The 16572-nt window shown below is 39.5% G+C and overlaps 1 protein-coding gene across 2 annotated transcripts in view; it reads right to left on the bottom strand.

Annotated features, from left to right (window-relative positions):
- The window catches only part of INTS8 (integrator complex subunit 8), a 44935-nt gene extending 33646 nt beyond the window's left edge, over positions 1-11289 (bottom strand). The window contains exons 1-8 of one of the 2 annotated variants that reach the window (XM_026495704.4): positions 10995-11289; positions 9698-9872; positions 7890-8030; positions 7048-7119; positions 6076-6127; positions 5016-5198; positions 2667-2774; positions 1065-1220 (exon numbers count right to left, since the gene is read on the bottom strand). In XM_026495704.4, coding sequence (XP_026351489.3) covers positions 1065-1220; positions 2667-2774; positions 5016-5198; positions 6076-6127; positions 7048-7119; positions 7890-8030; positions 9698-9872; positions 10995-11124 — 1017 coding nt within the window. In that variant the 5' untranslated portion in view covers positions 11125-11289. The remainder of the gene's footprint in view (positions 1-1064; positions 1221-2666; positions 2775-5015; positions 5199-6075; positions 6128-7047; positions 7120-7889; positions 8031-9697; positions 9873-10994) is intronic. The other variant, XM_044382692.3, reaches the window with a different exon arrangement.
- Positions 11290-16572: the final 5283 nt, after the last annotated feature.

Here is a 16572-nt window from a genome sequence, read left to right as displayed (position 1 = left end):
TTAAAAAAAAAAAAATAAAATAAAAACAGGCTAAATATGATTTCTACGATACTCCTGTATATATAACTGTAGTGATAAATTTCAGAGTTGCAATAAAATTGTGATTTTCCTCTTCCTGGCTACTCATTATAATACCTTCTGATTTATAAATATTGGCTCTTCATTATATTCCCAGTTAACATATGCCTATCCATGAGTAATATTTCTAAAGTCTTGTTTACATAAGTTTACCACTCCAGAGAGCTTCTTAAAAGATTCTGTATCTTAACCATAACTGATGCCCACCCTCCATAAGCCTGTATTAGGGATATATAACTAAAAGATGTTTAAATAAATTCATCTGTATCTAATCTGTCTTTAACAAAGTTTAGTTTTCTTCCCTAAGGCAAAGCAGAATTTGAAAGGCGGGCAGAAGTAGGGGAGGAAATACTATCCCCTCTCTTCTATTTTCTGTTGGGGGGAGGGAATCGATTCTATTTAAGAGTGAACTAAAAAGCGTGGCTAAGGGGCTCCTGGGTGGCTCAGTCTTAAGCATCTGCCTTCAGCTCAGGTCATGATCCCAGGGTCCTGGGATCGAGCCCCGTGTTGGGCTCCCTGATGTGGGGAGCCTACCAACACCACTTTGCTCACTTCTTCAGTCTTAATATTTGCAATGGCTAACAAGGCCGGGCTAAGGTCATAATTCTAAGTCAGACACAAAACTTAAGGCTCCACAAAACTAACAATTCTCTACCTTTAACTTTAAAAATTAAGAGTTCCACTTACAGATTTTTTTAAAGAATTTACTTAACATGGGCAAATTCTATACCTTCAAGAAAGGATATTATCAAAACAAGTCAACATCTGTGTAGTGCACTGCTTAGTTTATAAACTGTAACTTCTCACTCGATTCTCATAGGGAGCCTATGAAATGAGTTAATTCTTACCACCATTTTAGAGGCCAATCTGTTTTACTTGCCCCTACTCACACAACTGGTAAATGGTGGTGCCAGAATTTGAACTCAGTTCTATGAGCTTTCCAAAGCTTTTCCACTGCCCTATTACTTCCCCATCCTACATCTTACCTGATAGTTGCCAGATCTCAAACAAATATGGACTTGACTATATGGAGTTAATTGTTGAGACGTACTATCAGAAGAAGGTACAAGAACATCACACGCTTGACAATAGCCCGCTAACCGCTTCTCATCTATGGTACAATGAAGAGATAATGAACCTATCTGTAAAGTAAGAAGTATACATCATTATCCATCAATGTAACAGAAACAACAGTCTAGTACCCACTCAATGCATTTTAACATTACAAGAAAACATAATGGAAAGTTCAGAGCTGGAGAAACCATAAAAAACAAAAAGGTGAAAAGTTTAGAGCACAGGTTAGCAAACTGTTGTTCACAGGCCAAATCTGGCCTATGGCCAATTTCTGTAGAGCCCTTGAGCGACATTTAAGGATGTAAAAGGAAAACAGCAACAACAAAACCACACACTACAACAAATGAGTATATGCAACATAAACTGAATATAGCCCACAAAACCTAAAATATCTAGTATTTGGCCTTTTACAAAAGTTTGCTGTCTCCTGGTTTAGTTTTCAGGCCAACATACAAAAGGTAGACATCACCAGTACTCTAAGTAGATATGATATTTAAGACATTAAAACAAAGAGCAAATACTGTTAAAAACAACCTTAAGATATTTAAAAATACATAAGAGGAGAACGAATCTGATGAGATGCCCGGACAAAGTAAAATGCGGATTCCCAATAGGTCTAGAACAGATTTAAAGTAAATCTCTTTGTGCTCTCTCGTTCTTTCTACTTCAAATAAATAAAATCTTAAAAAAAAAAAAAAGGTAAATCTCTTGAACGTTTCATCTATTTCTCTGATGAGGAGACTGAAATGGGAATTTTTCTAGGCACCAAGCACATAGAAACCTAGTCATATACTTTAGAATTCAGTTGCCCGAATCATAAAAATAAAAATGCAAGTAATAAACATATGAAAAAGTTCACCCTAAGAATTAAGGAAATGCAAATGTTTCAAAGTTACTGTTATTTCACCCAACCAAATTAGCAATTGGAGGGGGGAGAAAAAAGGAAAAACACCTCGCAGTGCAGATCAGCGTACCCTGAGAGAAATGCACCTGGAAAGCAACTTGGTTTTATGTTTTATAGCCTTTACAAAATTAATAATCATTGACATGATAATTCTACTTGTAGGAATTTAACTTGAAAGTATCTAAAACCAAGCAAAAACTTATGCTTGGAGATGGAAATATCACAGTTTTACAATAAATAAAAACAACAAACATAAATGCCCAAATATTAGGGAAATGAAGGAAATCACGGTACATCTATACAGCAGAAGAGAACGCATTTAAACGTCTATCCAAAGATTGAAGCATGGTAACAATATAGTAAATATAGTTAGTGTAAGCTCATCTGTATAAAAACAAAGAATGAAAATAGGAAGAAAATAAGCTAACATGACAAAAGGGGTAATTTCTAAGCAGTAGTATTACAGATTTTCAAAATGTTTTCAGTATTTTTTAAAACTCACCAAATGTACTACAATGAACACTTGTGTTTATTATCACCAGAAAAACTAAAGCCAAAAAATATATAAGCCTTTAAAGGACTATTATGTGCCTGTTATCACTATACTTACCTCTGCAATTAGTTCTTTGGTTCTAAAAAACTTTTCTCTGGCATGTTCATAGACAGCTGAATTTGTAGAGCCCTGCTGGAAGTATGCGGCACCCAAATCGTAACACACCTAAAATGGTAACGAATACCAATTTGCTCAGTAACTTTTCATTTCTAAGAGCTGACAAAACTCAAAATGTTTACCTCAGCAAAACACAGGTACATATACTGGGGGAAAAAAAAACCCAACACATTTCAGTGAGCAATGAAACGACGTTCTTAGTCATAAGCAACAGGATCCAGTGGACTGATTTTAAGCAGAACAGAGATTTAACTGGTAAGATTTCAGGTGGCCTTTAGAATTTCTGGGCCAAAGAATCAGGCTTGGAAAAGAAAAGGGGCAAGAGAGGCAAGAAGCCAAGATGAGAGCCCAAACTGACCTAGTGAGCATGGCAGCCATCTCAACACATCTTATCAGCCGCGGCCACCAGCACCACACAGAGCAGTAGCCAGCTACACTCTTGCTAGGGCTGCCTCTGGAAACCGATGTCACTGTCACCGTTGCTACTACTCACCATCTTCATGGATCCTCTACCATCTCCACTTCTCTAATTTTTTTTTTTTATGATTTTATTTTAGAGACAGAGAGAGTGACAAGCATGTGCACAAGCAGGGGAAGGGGCAGGAGAGAATGATCGGAATCAAAACCAAGAGTCTAATAACACTTAACCAACGGCGCCACCCAGGCGCCCCAATATCCACTTCTTTTTAAAGTAGGGGAGAGCAACTGACTGACCAGAGTGAAATATTGAGAAGTCTGAACTGCAGAAGAATAGAAAAAGACAACTGAAAAAGTACTAATAGAATTTGTGTACTTCTTCAAGAATCTTCTTAAATTTGACGCTACTAGATTCACCAAATGCAGAACTCAAAGACTCAGATTATTTAATTCAACTTGAACGTTTGATGAACAGGAACAAGGCCCAGAAAGTGACAATATCTGCTTAAAGGCACAGAACCAAGTACTGGCAGGGCCCAGGCTCATACCCAGACCCCCACAGCTCCTTATATCCTGTCTCGAGTTTATTCTACACATGGCTGACAGATTTTTTAAGATTTATCTGAGAGGGACGCCTGGGTGGTTCAGTTGTTAAGCATCTGCCTTTGGCTCGGGTCGTGATCACAGGGTCCTGGGATCGAGCCCTGCTTCTGGTTCCCTGCTCGGTGAGCCTGCTTTTTCCTCTCCCTCAGCTAATCTGAAAAGGCACCTCCCAACACTGTCATGGTTATTCCTGGCCACTTCAGAATGGGAAACAATGATTACAGAAATCATGCAAGGGCCGCCTGGCTGGCACAGTGGGTAGGGCATGAGACTCTTGATCTCAGGGTTGTGAGGTCGACCCCCACTTTGCGGGTAAAGTTTAATTTTTTACAAAGAAACTGCCAACTGTTAAAAAAACAAAACAAAAAAAAAAGAAAAAAAACAATGACGTGCCAATTCACACAAAAGAATACAGAATATAAAATGCACTATCCTCGTGGCCCTCTTTAGGGTTTGAATGTTTTAAAATTTCTATTATACTCAAGGTTCTGTGCTAAAAAGTGAGGAAGACGTGAAATACACATTAAAAAAAAAAAAAAAGACACCTCAGAGAGTCTACAATCCAACAGAGAAAACGACAACATGAATACGTAATTTCTCACAACAACATTAACTAAAAGCTGTCAAAGGGATTAGAGCCCCAGAGCTACAGAAAGCAGACAATCTTAAGATTCTTAAAAAACTAGTTACTTTCTCTAGGAGCCTACAGTTTTCAAAGCATATTATTTGTTTTTCAGAGGTTTTTTTGGTCTAATTAAATGTCTCATAATATGAATGAACTCTAAAATCAGTTACATGCTCACTGCATTTTCAGTATTTAACTCCTTCCTAAACATAACTGGGAAATGATTTCAGAGACGATAAATTAAACAAAATTTCCCTTCCATTTCTTTCAGAAATATTTGAGTGAAGTCTTATAAAATTTACAAATTAAATATGATACAAAAGGCACCTGGGTGGCTCAGTCCATTAAGCATCTCAGGTCATGATGCCAGAGTCCTGGGATGGAGCCCAGCATTGGGCTCCCTGCTCAGCGGGGAGTCTGCTTTTCCTTCGGCCTCTCCCCTTCCCCCAACCACCCCCCAACTTGTGCAGGTGCTCATGTGCCCTCTCTCAAATAAAATCTCTTTGATAAATATGATGCAAAGTTTTAATAGCATCTGAAGTCAAAATCAGAGAGACAAAGGCAGAAATTAAAAATACTAGAATGATCTCATTTAAGATTTTCCAAAAATTTGCCATGCATTGATTAAATACAGACGTAAATACCTGGCACTGCATCTCCTCAGTTCTGATTTTCAATCCAGCAGTAGAACTCTCAGTTTCTCCATTTACCATGCCTGGCTCCACTGCCAATAAATCTAGTGTCCTCATCGTGTGGACATAAAGATCCTTGTTTAATTTAAGGGCTGCCTCTAGTACCAAAATAGAATCAGAAGCTTGCTCTTTTAGCTACAAAAATTCAACAAAAAAAAAATTATTAAAATACAGAAATCACAGAAAATTAACCAAAATTATTTACAGGATACTCAGTAGCTTGTTGTACTAAGCTATTAAAAATTTTTTTAACACAGGAGCGCAATTGGATCTGTTGAGATCATTATCATGAATTTTAAAAACACAGTAAAAGTTCCTATTGTGAAATCAGAAAATACAAAGCAGAAAATATTTTTTTTAACAGAAAATTGAAAGAAAAATGCTTTAAAGATTTGCTTCCACTGATTTATTCAAGAAACGTTTGTATGCATCACTGTGTCAGCCATTTAGGGGGCACTAGTAACAAAAATAAAATGATGCATGTTTTTTCTTCCACATTCAAAATACTACAGCATGTTAATTTTATACAGACACAGAACGCTTATCTTCTTCTCTCCCAGCTCCTGGACTTTACATAGTATCTCTGGCACACTGTAGGTGTTAAAGAATTAGATCATTTTTAAATTATGGTAACTCCCACATTTCTACTTTTATACTAATTAGATTAAAAAAAACTGCTACATTTTTCTGACTGCAGAATTTTAAAATATGTGTTTATTGTAGAATTTTGGGAAAATATTAAAGAATATAAAGATATCACCTGTAAGAGTCATTTCTCTTACCTGCTCGAGTATCATGAAAATTTGACAAAGAATTAACGGCAAAGCACCACCATTAACACCGAAAAGCTGTACAATTTACAATTACCAAACTACGTTCCGTACAATAAAAACCTAAACGTCACTGCTTCTAGACCTTGCCAATTCTCATATACCTAAGGTGAGAAGAAGCATGTGAACAGACTCTACATGCGCCCCAGAAATATGACAGTGTAACTGATGCCGATACTCACTACTTTCAAAATATTTTCTGTTAGCTCTTTCTCCTGTTGCATCTGATTCATACTAAAAGAGAAATGATTGAAAAGCAACAAATGTTACTCAAAAGACTGAAAATTCTAAGCTTCAGAGCGTTATTTTTCACAGTGAAGTGAAATTTAAATAAAAGTGTTTTTAATACTATTTCTTTTCAAATAAATAATAAATAAATAAATACAAACAAACAAACAAACTCTGGGTGCCTGGGTGGCTCAGTCGGTTAAGCATCTAACTCTTGATTTCTGCTGAGGTCATAATCTCAGGGTCCTGGGATCAGGCCCTGAGTCAAGCTCAGTTTGAAGATTCTCTCCCTCTGCCCCTCTCCCCACTTGCACACTCTCTAAAATAAATCAATCTTGAAAAAAACCACAAAAGACTCAAAAATTCAATTACGATGCTTACTTAACGATTATTTTCCCATTTGCTTTGTGTTTAAAAAATAATAACCCTCAATTTTAGACTAAAATTTACTGGCAGCAGAAGCTCATTTAAATCAAGTTAGAAACGATGCTCTCTAGCTCCAAATTCGGGTAAACTGCTACTGAGAATTAAAGAATTAGGTTTAAAACTCCACATACAGAGAAATTCAGTAATTAACTTTTGGACTCTAATTCAAATTTGCAAATTAAAACAATTTCCCTATACACAGAACAAATACACCTTCACATAAATTTAATTCTATAAAAAAAGCGTATACTTCAGAGCAGGTGAGCTAACACCAAAGATGAAAGGCACAACGCACAAAGCACCCCCCTTATCTTTCCAGAGCTTTCTATTCTACATGTCCAGAGCCCTACCTGATTCTCTCACCCTTCCAACTCCTCAAAACCCTCTGGGTTCTACTCTACACCTTCTGTAGCAGGGGTTTTTAAAAACTCGCAAGAAAAAAAATTTTTTTTAACTCTGATGAAAAAAGTGCCAACAAAGGGTCGTATCTGCCAACTTACACACTTAACTGAGGAGGTCCAGGTTTTGCCTGTTTGACAGGAAAACTACTTTGAACAATTGTCCTAATTGCCCTGAAGAAAAGACAAGAAAAAGAAAATTTAATACATAATAAATGCTTATTTTTTTCAAGTACTCCTTAGAACATTTGTATTATAAATTATCTGAAGTTTTGGGCGCCTGGGTGGCTCAGCCGTTAAGCGTCTGCCTTCAGCTCAGGTCATGATCCCAGGGTCCTGGGATAGAGCCCCGCATCAGGTTTCCTACTCCGCGGGAAGCCTGCTTCTCCCTCTCACACTCCCCTTGCTTGTGTTCCCTCTCTCGCTATCTCTCTCTGTCAAATAAATAAATAAAATCTTAAAGAAAGAAAGAAAGAAAGAAAGAAAGAAAGAAAGAAAGAAAGAAAGAAAGAAAGAAAACTACTTAAAAAAAATTATTTGAAGTTTTAATTCAGATAAAAACTTCCTAAGTCATTCACGTTTTTATCAGAATGCTCTTCTCATCCATGCAGTCATAAACTTTCTCCACCATCAGACTCACAGTTTACAAGATCCTCTGAGAGATCTCTAGGCTATAGGGAACACTTAAAAGCATACCCCTGAAGGACGCCTGGGTGGCTCAGTCGGTTGAGCACCTGCCTTCGGCTCGGGTCATGATCTGGGCCAGGGTTGGGCTCCCTGCTGAGCGGGGAGTCTGCTTCTCCCTCTGCCTCTCCCCCACAGCTTGTGCTCTTTCTCCCTCTCTCTCTGATAAATAAAATCTTTAAAAAAAAGCATACCCCTGAAAGCCAGAGTGCAATTAAACAGAGGCTGCCAACACATTTTACGTCTATGAAAAAATTTACCATCTGTTGTAGAGAAGGATGGCCATGGCAGTGGTTGGAGGTAAAGTGGCCAGATCCATGTCCACATGCTTTGTCCCAGGAGGAACTTTACTGATGCACAGCAATTCATTTAGTAGCATATTCAACACTGGAACAGACAAACTTAAAGGAAAGAAGCAAAAAGTTCACATCTGCATAAGCATAAAATACACAATTCAGTATTTTCACTGAAAATAATTACATTGTTAAAGTACTACATCCACAGGGCCACTTTATTCACCTGTCTCAATAACTTATATGAAAATATTAAATTTCAAAATTTTTTAAAAATCTCATTATGAAAACAATTTAAACACACACAAAAGTAGTCAGAATATAATGAACCCCCATGTGCCCATCATCTAGTTTCAACAATTATCAACTGAGAGCTAATCTGGTCTCATCTCTATTCTTACTTCCCTTCTTCCCACACTATTGTGAAGCAAATTTTTTACATTAAATCATTTCTTCCTTAAGTGTTTTAGAACAGATCTCCAAAAAATTAACTCAACAAGGGTGCCTGGCTGGCTTAGTTGGAAGAGCATGTGACTCTTGATCTTGGGTTCATGAGTTTGAGCCCCACCTTGCATGTAGAGATTACTTAAATAAAAAACTTTAAAAAATTAACATGTTCACATTAATTTCACTAAGAAGTTTTCAGTTGCTTATCAAATATCCCAGTGTTCAATTTCCAACTGTATCATATACATCTTTCTTTGTACACATTACTATCTCTTGATATGCCTCCAGTCTATTAACAGATAGGCTCTCCCTCAGATTAAAGAATTCTTTCCTTTAATTCTAATGCTTAATGCTGCAGAAGGGTGGTGGAAAGGGTTTAAACACTACCAGTGAGAGTGTAAACTAGTACAACTCTTCTCGAATGCAATCCAGCAATACGCATCATGGGATTTAAAAATGTTTATACCACCTGAGTCAGCAATTTAATAATCTGTACTAAGGACATAACCAAAAATTCAGATAAAATTTAAGGACAAAGATATTTAAGGTTCTGTGATTTATTAGAGCAAAATGTATGTATACATACACAGATATGTATATATATGTGTGTGTGTGTGTATATGTGTATGGAGAGGGGTGCCTAGCTGGCTCAGTCAATAGAGCATCCAACTCTTGATCTCAGGGTTGTGAGTATGAGCCCCACGCTGGGTGCAGAGATTACTTAAAAAAAAAAGGGAGAAAAAAACAAAAGTTACACAAAGATGTTAGAAGTACGTGTCTCCCCTCCCCTATTATTTCCTAGTTTCTGAATTTTACAAGGTATTTTCTCTTTACATTGGGAGAAAAAGGGGATGAAAACAAGTCATTTTCTAAGCGTAGCCTTGACTGTACGTATTTGTTAACAAATAAGCACAGACTCTAAGATATTCTAATAGTTTGGGAGATAGTGATTGGTTTATGACCAGTAAAAAAAACCTGAATTATTTAACAGCAATAACTATCATTAATTTTCATTCATTTTCTTCAGATATGTAAAAGTAGACTGAAACATTTAAAACTGTAGGTGTGGGTTTTCCCTAGTTACCACATCAAATAATAATGATAAACTGTCATTATGGATAAGTCTATACTTTAAAAGGTGATTTAAATTCATCTAACATTCAAGTATTTTATACCTTTTGAAAAACTGCTGCATATTTTACCATGTTTTTCTGTATAGAAAAATAATTTGCATTTTAAGGGCCGGTTCTCTATATAAGCATATATAGAAATAACCCAAAATATCTAAACAGTACTTCAAAAATAGATTTCTTTTGAATCTTGTATACCTTTTCTCTAATATGTCTAAATCCCACTGCAAATGTGCAGCAACTTTAAGAGCAAGTAGTTTTAAGATACGATTTCTCTTGTTATCAGGCGGAGGTTGCACCTGGTTTTGTTCGTTAACAGAAGGTTTGGAAGCCTGTTCCAAAAACTGAACAATAAGTTGAACTGGTGCAGGATCTAGGATGTAAAAGAAAAAAATTCTTAAATTTCAGTTTTAATTATGAAGACGCAAAAGGTTTCACTGTACTGGTTTTTGGCCACAGAAAGAACCCCAACAGCTCTCTAGTTATATTACTAAGGAATATGATTTCTAAGAAGTATGCTTCGGGATTACAGGGAAGATCAGGAAAGGTGGTAAGGAGAAAGGCTATCAGACTGGTGCAGAAGAAAACACCTTACAAGTAAGAACATAACAGTTTTAAGTATCCAGGTCAGCAAATAACCAATGTCAATTAGAGGAAAGACAGGTCATCTTTAGAACTGTTTTAACACTTAATTATCGTGACCTGCATCAAGTTACCTCTCTGCACCTGTTTCCATCAATGCAAAATAGAAGATACCACCACCTAAACCAAATTATGAAGACTAAATGAGAACAGATGAGAAGCATTAAGCCTGGCACCCACAAAGCACTCAATAAATGTGTGCGAAAAGCAATGAATTAAAAGAACAAAATATGATACTGGCGGTAAAACTGCCGGAGTGAAACCACTAACTTCTGGCAGAGTTGTCTCCACAATTAAGGCTGATGCAGACTGAACAAGCTACATCTTTACGAACTTTGTGAGCAAAATACTATTCAAGGAACGTACTTTTTCATGCCAGTACCTCCTTCCAGAAATGCCTGGAGTTTTCCTCTTTCCCTAACTGCGCTCATTAACTGAGATATTAATCATGATCATCATTAAACAACCATGTTACAACTGTATAGCACTTCCTACTCAGAGATTTTTCTCATTTTGATCACAGGACGGAGTTCTACAGGGGTGTGTCAGAGCCAGCCTCCCCAACCCATGCAATCTCACAAGACCACCTCGCAGATGCTAAAACCCCAAACAGTAAAAGGACCAAGGGGGAAGGGGGCGGGAGGGTCTTTGTTCTGCGTTTTTAAGCCCTCCACGGCGGTGACCCCGCTCTAGGATGCTCAATGCTTAGCGAGAGGGCCGGGCCAGAGCTCGACTCAGGCCGGCGCCCCCCGGGCCCGCAGCTTCGTGGCCAGGAGGTGCGGGTCCTGAGAGCCAGACAAGCGCCGCCAGTGCCCGGGTCCCGGTCCCCTCGGGGCGCAGGCGCCGCGCTTACCCGGGCATGGCTTGCGCAGATGTTTCTCCAACAGCGACTCCTCCAGCAGGAACTCGAACCAGCTGGTCTGCGGCGGGGTGCAGGGCCGGCTGGAGGTGGCCGCCTCCCGGTCCGCCGCCTCCGCGCTCATCCTGCCCCCGCCGCCGCTACCCCCAGGGACGCTTCCCGGCTCCAACCTGACACTCGGACGCGTGCCTCTGGCCTGTGATCTACGGAACCTCCCGGGGCGAGGCCACACTCTAAACGTCCTGGAAACCCACACAACTCAAAATGGCGACGCGGCCCAGCAGGAGCTGGGGCGCTTAAGCCCTCCTCCTTGAGCCGCCGCCGCGCCTCCAAACCAATCGTGGCTCGAGTTGTAGGGAAAGGGGCGGGTCCAACCCTTAGATCACGCCTCCTCCCCGGTTGCCATGGGAGACGACAGGCAAAGAAGCTTGAGTTGCAGGTGGGCTTTCCTCCTTCCTTGGGAGATTCTCATCAAGAAAATGCAACAGCATCATCCAGGATTACAGCGGGCGTCAATGTCCACATAGAAGACAGCGAAGACTACACGTGTAAACTGTGATCCAGGCAAGGCCTGTCTTCGGTGCTTTCAATTTCCCCATTTCCATTTCCTAGATTTCCATCCACTTAGGTCCTCTCGGAGGAGGCGCCCTACTGGCTTGGGCACTAGCGTCCCTGACCACCCTTCCTCGAAGGATGACGGAAGGATGGCCCACAGTGATATCCAGCTTTTCTGTTACTTCTCAGGACTAGCTCTCAATATTTAGCTCCTAATAAATCCTCTTGATATCCCAGCTAGAGATATTGTTAATCCCATTTTACACTTACCTCCATTCTGTAATATTCTTATGTTTTTTTAATTAACAATTAAAATCGGGAAAAGTGTATTCGTAGATCCTGCACACGCTCTCTGTAAAGAGTGCAGACTCGTCTAGGTTAAGCTGTTTAGCCTCTCTGAACCTTAGTTTCCATATTTGTGCCTAATCTTAGGGTTAATAAGAGAATTCAAGGTAGAGCTTGAGATAATACAGGTAAATTAGGTAATACAGGTAAATGAAATAATGCAGTTAAGCTTTTTAAGATTTTGTTTATAAGAGAGAGAGAACATCAGCAGGGGACGGGCAGAAGGAGAAGCAGACTCCCCACCGAGCAGGGAGCCCCACAGGGGTCTCCATCCCAGGGCCGGGGGATCATGACCTGAGCCCAAGGCACAGGCTTAACCAACTGAGCCAGCTTGGTGCCCCCAGTTAGGCTTTTTAAACCAGCCCTGACGTTTAGAACATCCATATTAGCTGATCTCCTATAGCGCTTTTTTTTTTTTTTTTTTGCAAATTATTTTCATACACGAGTCTAATTTTCTCCTACAAACTCATTATACACCTTTTAACCAATGAAGAAACTGAGGTTCCAGTTATCATCTGCCCAGCATTTCCCAACAAAGAAGGGGCTGAGCCACAGCTTTGTGAACTTTCAGCTGAATCCAGGCTGCTTCCAACATGGGCTAGCAAGGATAAGATCAAGTGCTTATGGTCATTTCAGAATGAAGAAGGAAGGCATTCATAAGTTTTAAGAAAAATAAATGGAAGTAACTCCTCCATAAGTGAAAGTAAGTCAAATACTTCAGTGGCAATTCTTGCCTTATTCTTCTCTTCCGGCCCAATCATCTTTCTGGGCTCTGTGCTGCCTCTCCTCTTTCATTTTAGTGTTCCCTGGGGTCCTGTTCCTTGACCTCTTCTCACCGTAAAAACCATCCCTGGGTCACTACCCCCAATTAGTGCAATTCTATCCCAGGCTCTAAAGAAATCATTCATGTATTAGACTAATAAAACCATGAGGACTAAATTAATAAAATACAAACAGGGAGATTAAACAGTTATTTTCAGGGAAGATTTGGCATGTTTTACTCACCAGTTAAGCATAAAAAGATGAGGGGGAAAAGGATGGATCCCATTTTCCTGACTCCGGTGGTAAGGGAGCTGACCTGTGACTCCATCCTTTATCAGTACAGTGAATAGCTAAGGGACAGGTTTGAAATTCATGTTGGGAATGTTTGAATATGAACCACCTGTCAGGTGTCAGAATGGAAATGTCCAGAGGGCACTGCATTTTAGACAGATGATTCGTATACAGAAAAAAAAATAATCTGGTAATAGTAGCAAATGCTCATGTGTGAACTCACCGTGGGCACTGATTTCAGCACTTTGTGCATTGTCGTAGTCCATTCAGGCTGCTAAATGAGATATCATAAACTGAATGGCTTATAAACAACAGCAATGTATTTCTCACAGTTCTGGGGCTCAGGGTCCAAGATCAGGGTGCCAACATGGTTAAGATCTAGTAACACCCCTTTTCTGGGGTGCCCACTTCTCATTGTATCCTCAACTGACAAAGCGGAAAGGGAGCAAGTTCTTTCCTAAGGGCATTAATCCCATCCAGGAGGTCTCCACCATTATGAACTCATCTAATCCTAATTATTTCCCAAAGCTCCTGCCTACTAATACAATCAGGTTAGGTGATAGAGTTTCAACATTTCAACATATAAATGGGAAGAGTACAAACATTCAGTCCATAACGTGCATATTAGCTCATTCGAACCCTGTGAGGTGGGTTTCACTATTATCTTCATTTTCAGGTGTTCAAACAGGCACAGAGACATTTTTACAACTTTCCTAAAGTCACACAGCTATTAAGTGCCAGATGCTAAGCATGAATTTAAGCAGCATGACTGCCGGGATTAAAATCTTACCCTATGCACTATGTGCCTAAGAAAAGACCAAACGAAACAAAACAGTCCATTAGAAAACTGGGCTGAGGTCAGGAAAAGGCAATCTACAAAAGAAGATACCTGAATCCAAGTTAAACACTGAAGAAAATATTCAGGCTCATCAATGATCAATGAGCAGAGTCTGAAAATTTAATCGACATGATTGCAGATTCCAAATTACAACTAACCTTTTTAAAAAAAAAAACACCACTTTCTTGAGTTTTGGTGTAGTATCAAAGAAGGAAATCCGTAATTATCTGAAAAGACTTAAAATACTCCTTTTTTGGGGCGCCTGGGTGGCTCAGTCATTAAGCGTCTGCCTTCCGCTCAGGGTGTGATCCAGAATCCTGGGATCGAGCTCCGCATCCGGCTCCCTGCTCTGCTGGGGGCCTGCTTCTTCCTCTCGCACTCCCCCTGCTTGTGTTCCCTCTCTCGCTGGCTGTCTCTCTCTGTCAAATAAATAAATAAAATCTTTAAAAAAAAAATACTCCTTTTTCTTTTTCTTTTTTCTTTTTTTAAGTAAGCTGTGCACCCAACATGGGTCTTGAACTCACATGCTTTACCAACTAAGCCAGCAAAGCACCCCAACATACTCCTTTTCAACTACACATTTATGTGAAGCTGGATTTTATTCATGTATTTTTACCGAAAGAATGTGTAGTAATAGTTCGAATACAAAAGCAGATATGAGAACCCACTGTCCTCTACTAGCCAAACATGAAAGAGATTTGCAAAAATGTCAAACAAAGCCATCTTCTTACCAGAGTTTTAAATGAAAATAAAGTTATTTTACATAAAAATTATATCAACTTACAATAGGCTTGTGATTTGTATTATTTTTATTATTTATTTATTTATTTTAATTCCAATTAGTTAACATACAGTGTTATATTAGTTTCAGGTATACAATATAGTGATTCAACAGATTTTTTATTTTTAAGCGAGTTTAGGATTACCAGCTCCACTGGGCCACGCCACCATTTTGGATTGTGTGGGTTTCTAGAATGTTCTAAGCCCAGCCTTGTTCCCTGGATCCCTGAGGTTTTTAAAGGAACTAAATATTTTTAAAATTTCTCAGTTTTAATTTTTAATATGGTAAATATCAATAAACATAACTCATAAATAAAGACTGTTTATCACTTATGAACCAGGCACTGTGCCGAGTATTTTACACACACCTTCTCAGTTAAGCCTCATAACAACCCTATTGCCATTAGCAGTACTATACCCATCTTACAGATGAGAAAATTGAGTCTCAGGGGTGTTAAGTGACTTGCCCAGTATCACACACCTAGTTAGTAGAAAACAGAGATTTGGGTCCCTGTCTTATCTGATCCCAGAGCCCAAACTCACCACTCCATCAAGAAGATCTCTTGCTGTTGATTTTGTGGTTTGCTTTTTAAATAGTGATAAACCTACAAAAAAAGTTGCAAGAATCATATAAAGAACTCTTTTTTTTTTAAGATTTTATTTATTTATTTGAGAGAGAGAGAGCATGAGCAGGGGGAAGGGCAGAGGGAGAAGGACAAGCAGGCTCCCCACTGAGCAGGGAGCCTGACTCCGGGCTCAATCCCAGGACCCTGAGATCATGACCTGGACCCTGAGGTCATGACCTGAGCTGAAGGCAGTCACTCAAACGACTGAGCCACCCTGGGACCCCCATATAAAGAACCCTTACAACCACTTCACCCAGATGTCTCAACTAGTATTTTACTGCATTTCCTCCATCGCCCTCTCTCTCCAACTCCTCTATGTATCATCCTGCTTCTTTAGACACCAATAGGGTGACCAACTCATCTGAGTTTGGTCGGGCCTGCCCCAGTTTTAACAGTGAAAATCTACATCCCAACACCTCCCTACCTTCCTTCTAGGCAAACCCTAACCTCGGGCATGTTGCCCATGCAACATCACCCCCTCACTTTGCTTCCAGTTGCTTGGGTGCTGGGGGATGACATCTCGACTTGGAGAAGGAAGATGGGAAGAAAAAGGAAGACGGGAAGAGAAGCTTGTAGTTAGTTATTAATTAATCATGGCCTGAAAGATGCCAGAGTGCTTAACTTTAGAATAAGGGAAAATCACAAATTAGGTGATTCCAGATTTAATAATATCATAAGAATAAGTGAAATTCTAGCAAACATTTTTGCAATGGTGATTTGTAATTACAGAACATCTTGCAAGGTTCATATGCTATATACATTCAACAATGATTCAAGCAGGAGTTTCTGTTTTATGCTCGTAACAGACTGCTGTACCTGGTCTTATTCTCCTCTTCCTTCTTTATGATAGTTTAAAGGATTTTCTCTTACATCCTTCCAGCATTCTTACTTTTTTAAAGATTTTATTTATTTGAGAGAGAGGGAGAGAGGGAGGGAGAGAGAGCGAGCACAAGCATGAGGAGGGGCAGAGGATGCAGGACTCAATCCCAGGATCATGACTCGAGCCAAAGGCAGGCGCTTAACCGACTGAGTCACCCAAGTGCCCCTGCAGCATTCTTATTTTTCACTAGGTCACAGACTCTTCCCTTCTGAAATCTGGGCCTCTGCCACTGACAGCATAGAATAGGAAACTAGAGCTACAGTGGGGAAAAAATGCATAGAGGGATTATTACTATTAATTTTTAAAAGATTTTATTTATTTATTTGAGTGAGAGCAAGCGAGCAGGGGGAGGAGCAGAGGGGGAAGGAGAAGGGGATAGAATCTCAAGAGGACTCAGAGCTGAACACAGAGCCCAATGTGGGGCTGGATCCCATGATCCCAAGATCGGGACCTGAGCTGAAACCAAGAGTCAGATGCTCAACCGACTGAGCCACC

This window comes from Ursus arctos, unplaced genomic scaffold (genome assembly GCF_023065955.2).
Source record: "Ursus arctos isolate Adak ecotype North America unplaced genomic scaffold, UrsArc2.0 scaffold_6, whole genome shotgun sequence".
NCBI classification, from domain to species: Eukaryota; Metazoa; Chordata; class Mammalia; order Carnivora; family Ursidae; genus Ursus; species Ursus arctos.
The sequence above is the reverse complement of the archived record's forward strand: the minus strand, read 5'-3'. Positions and strand labels throughout refer to the sequence as shown.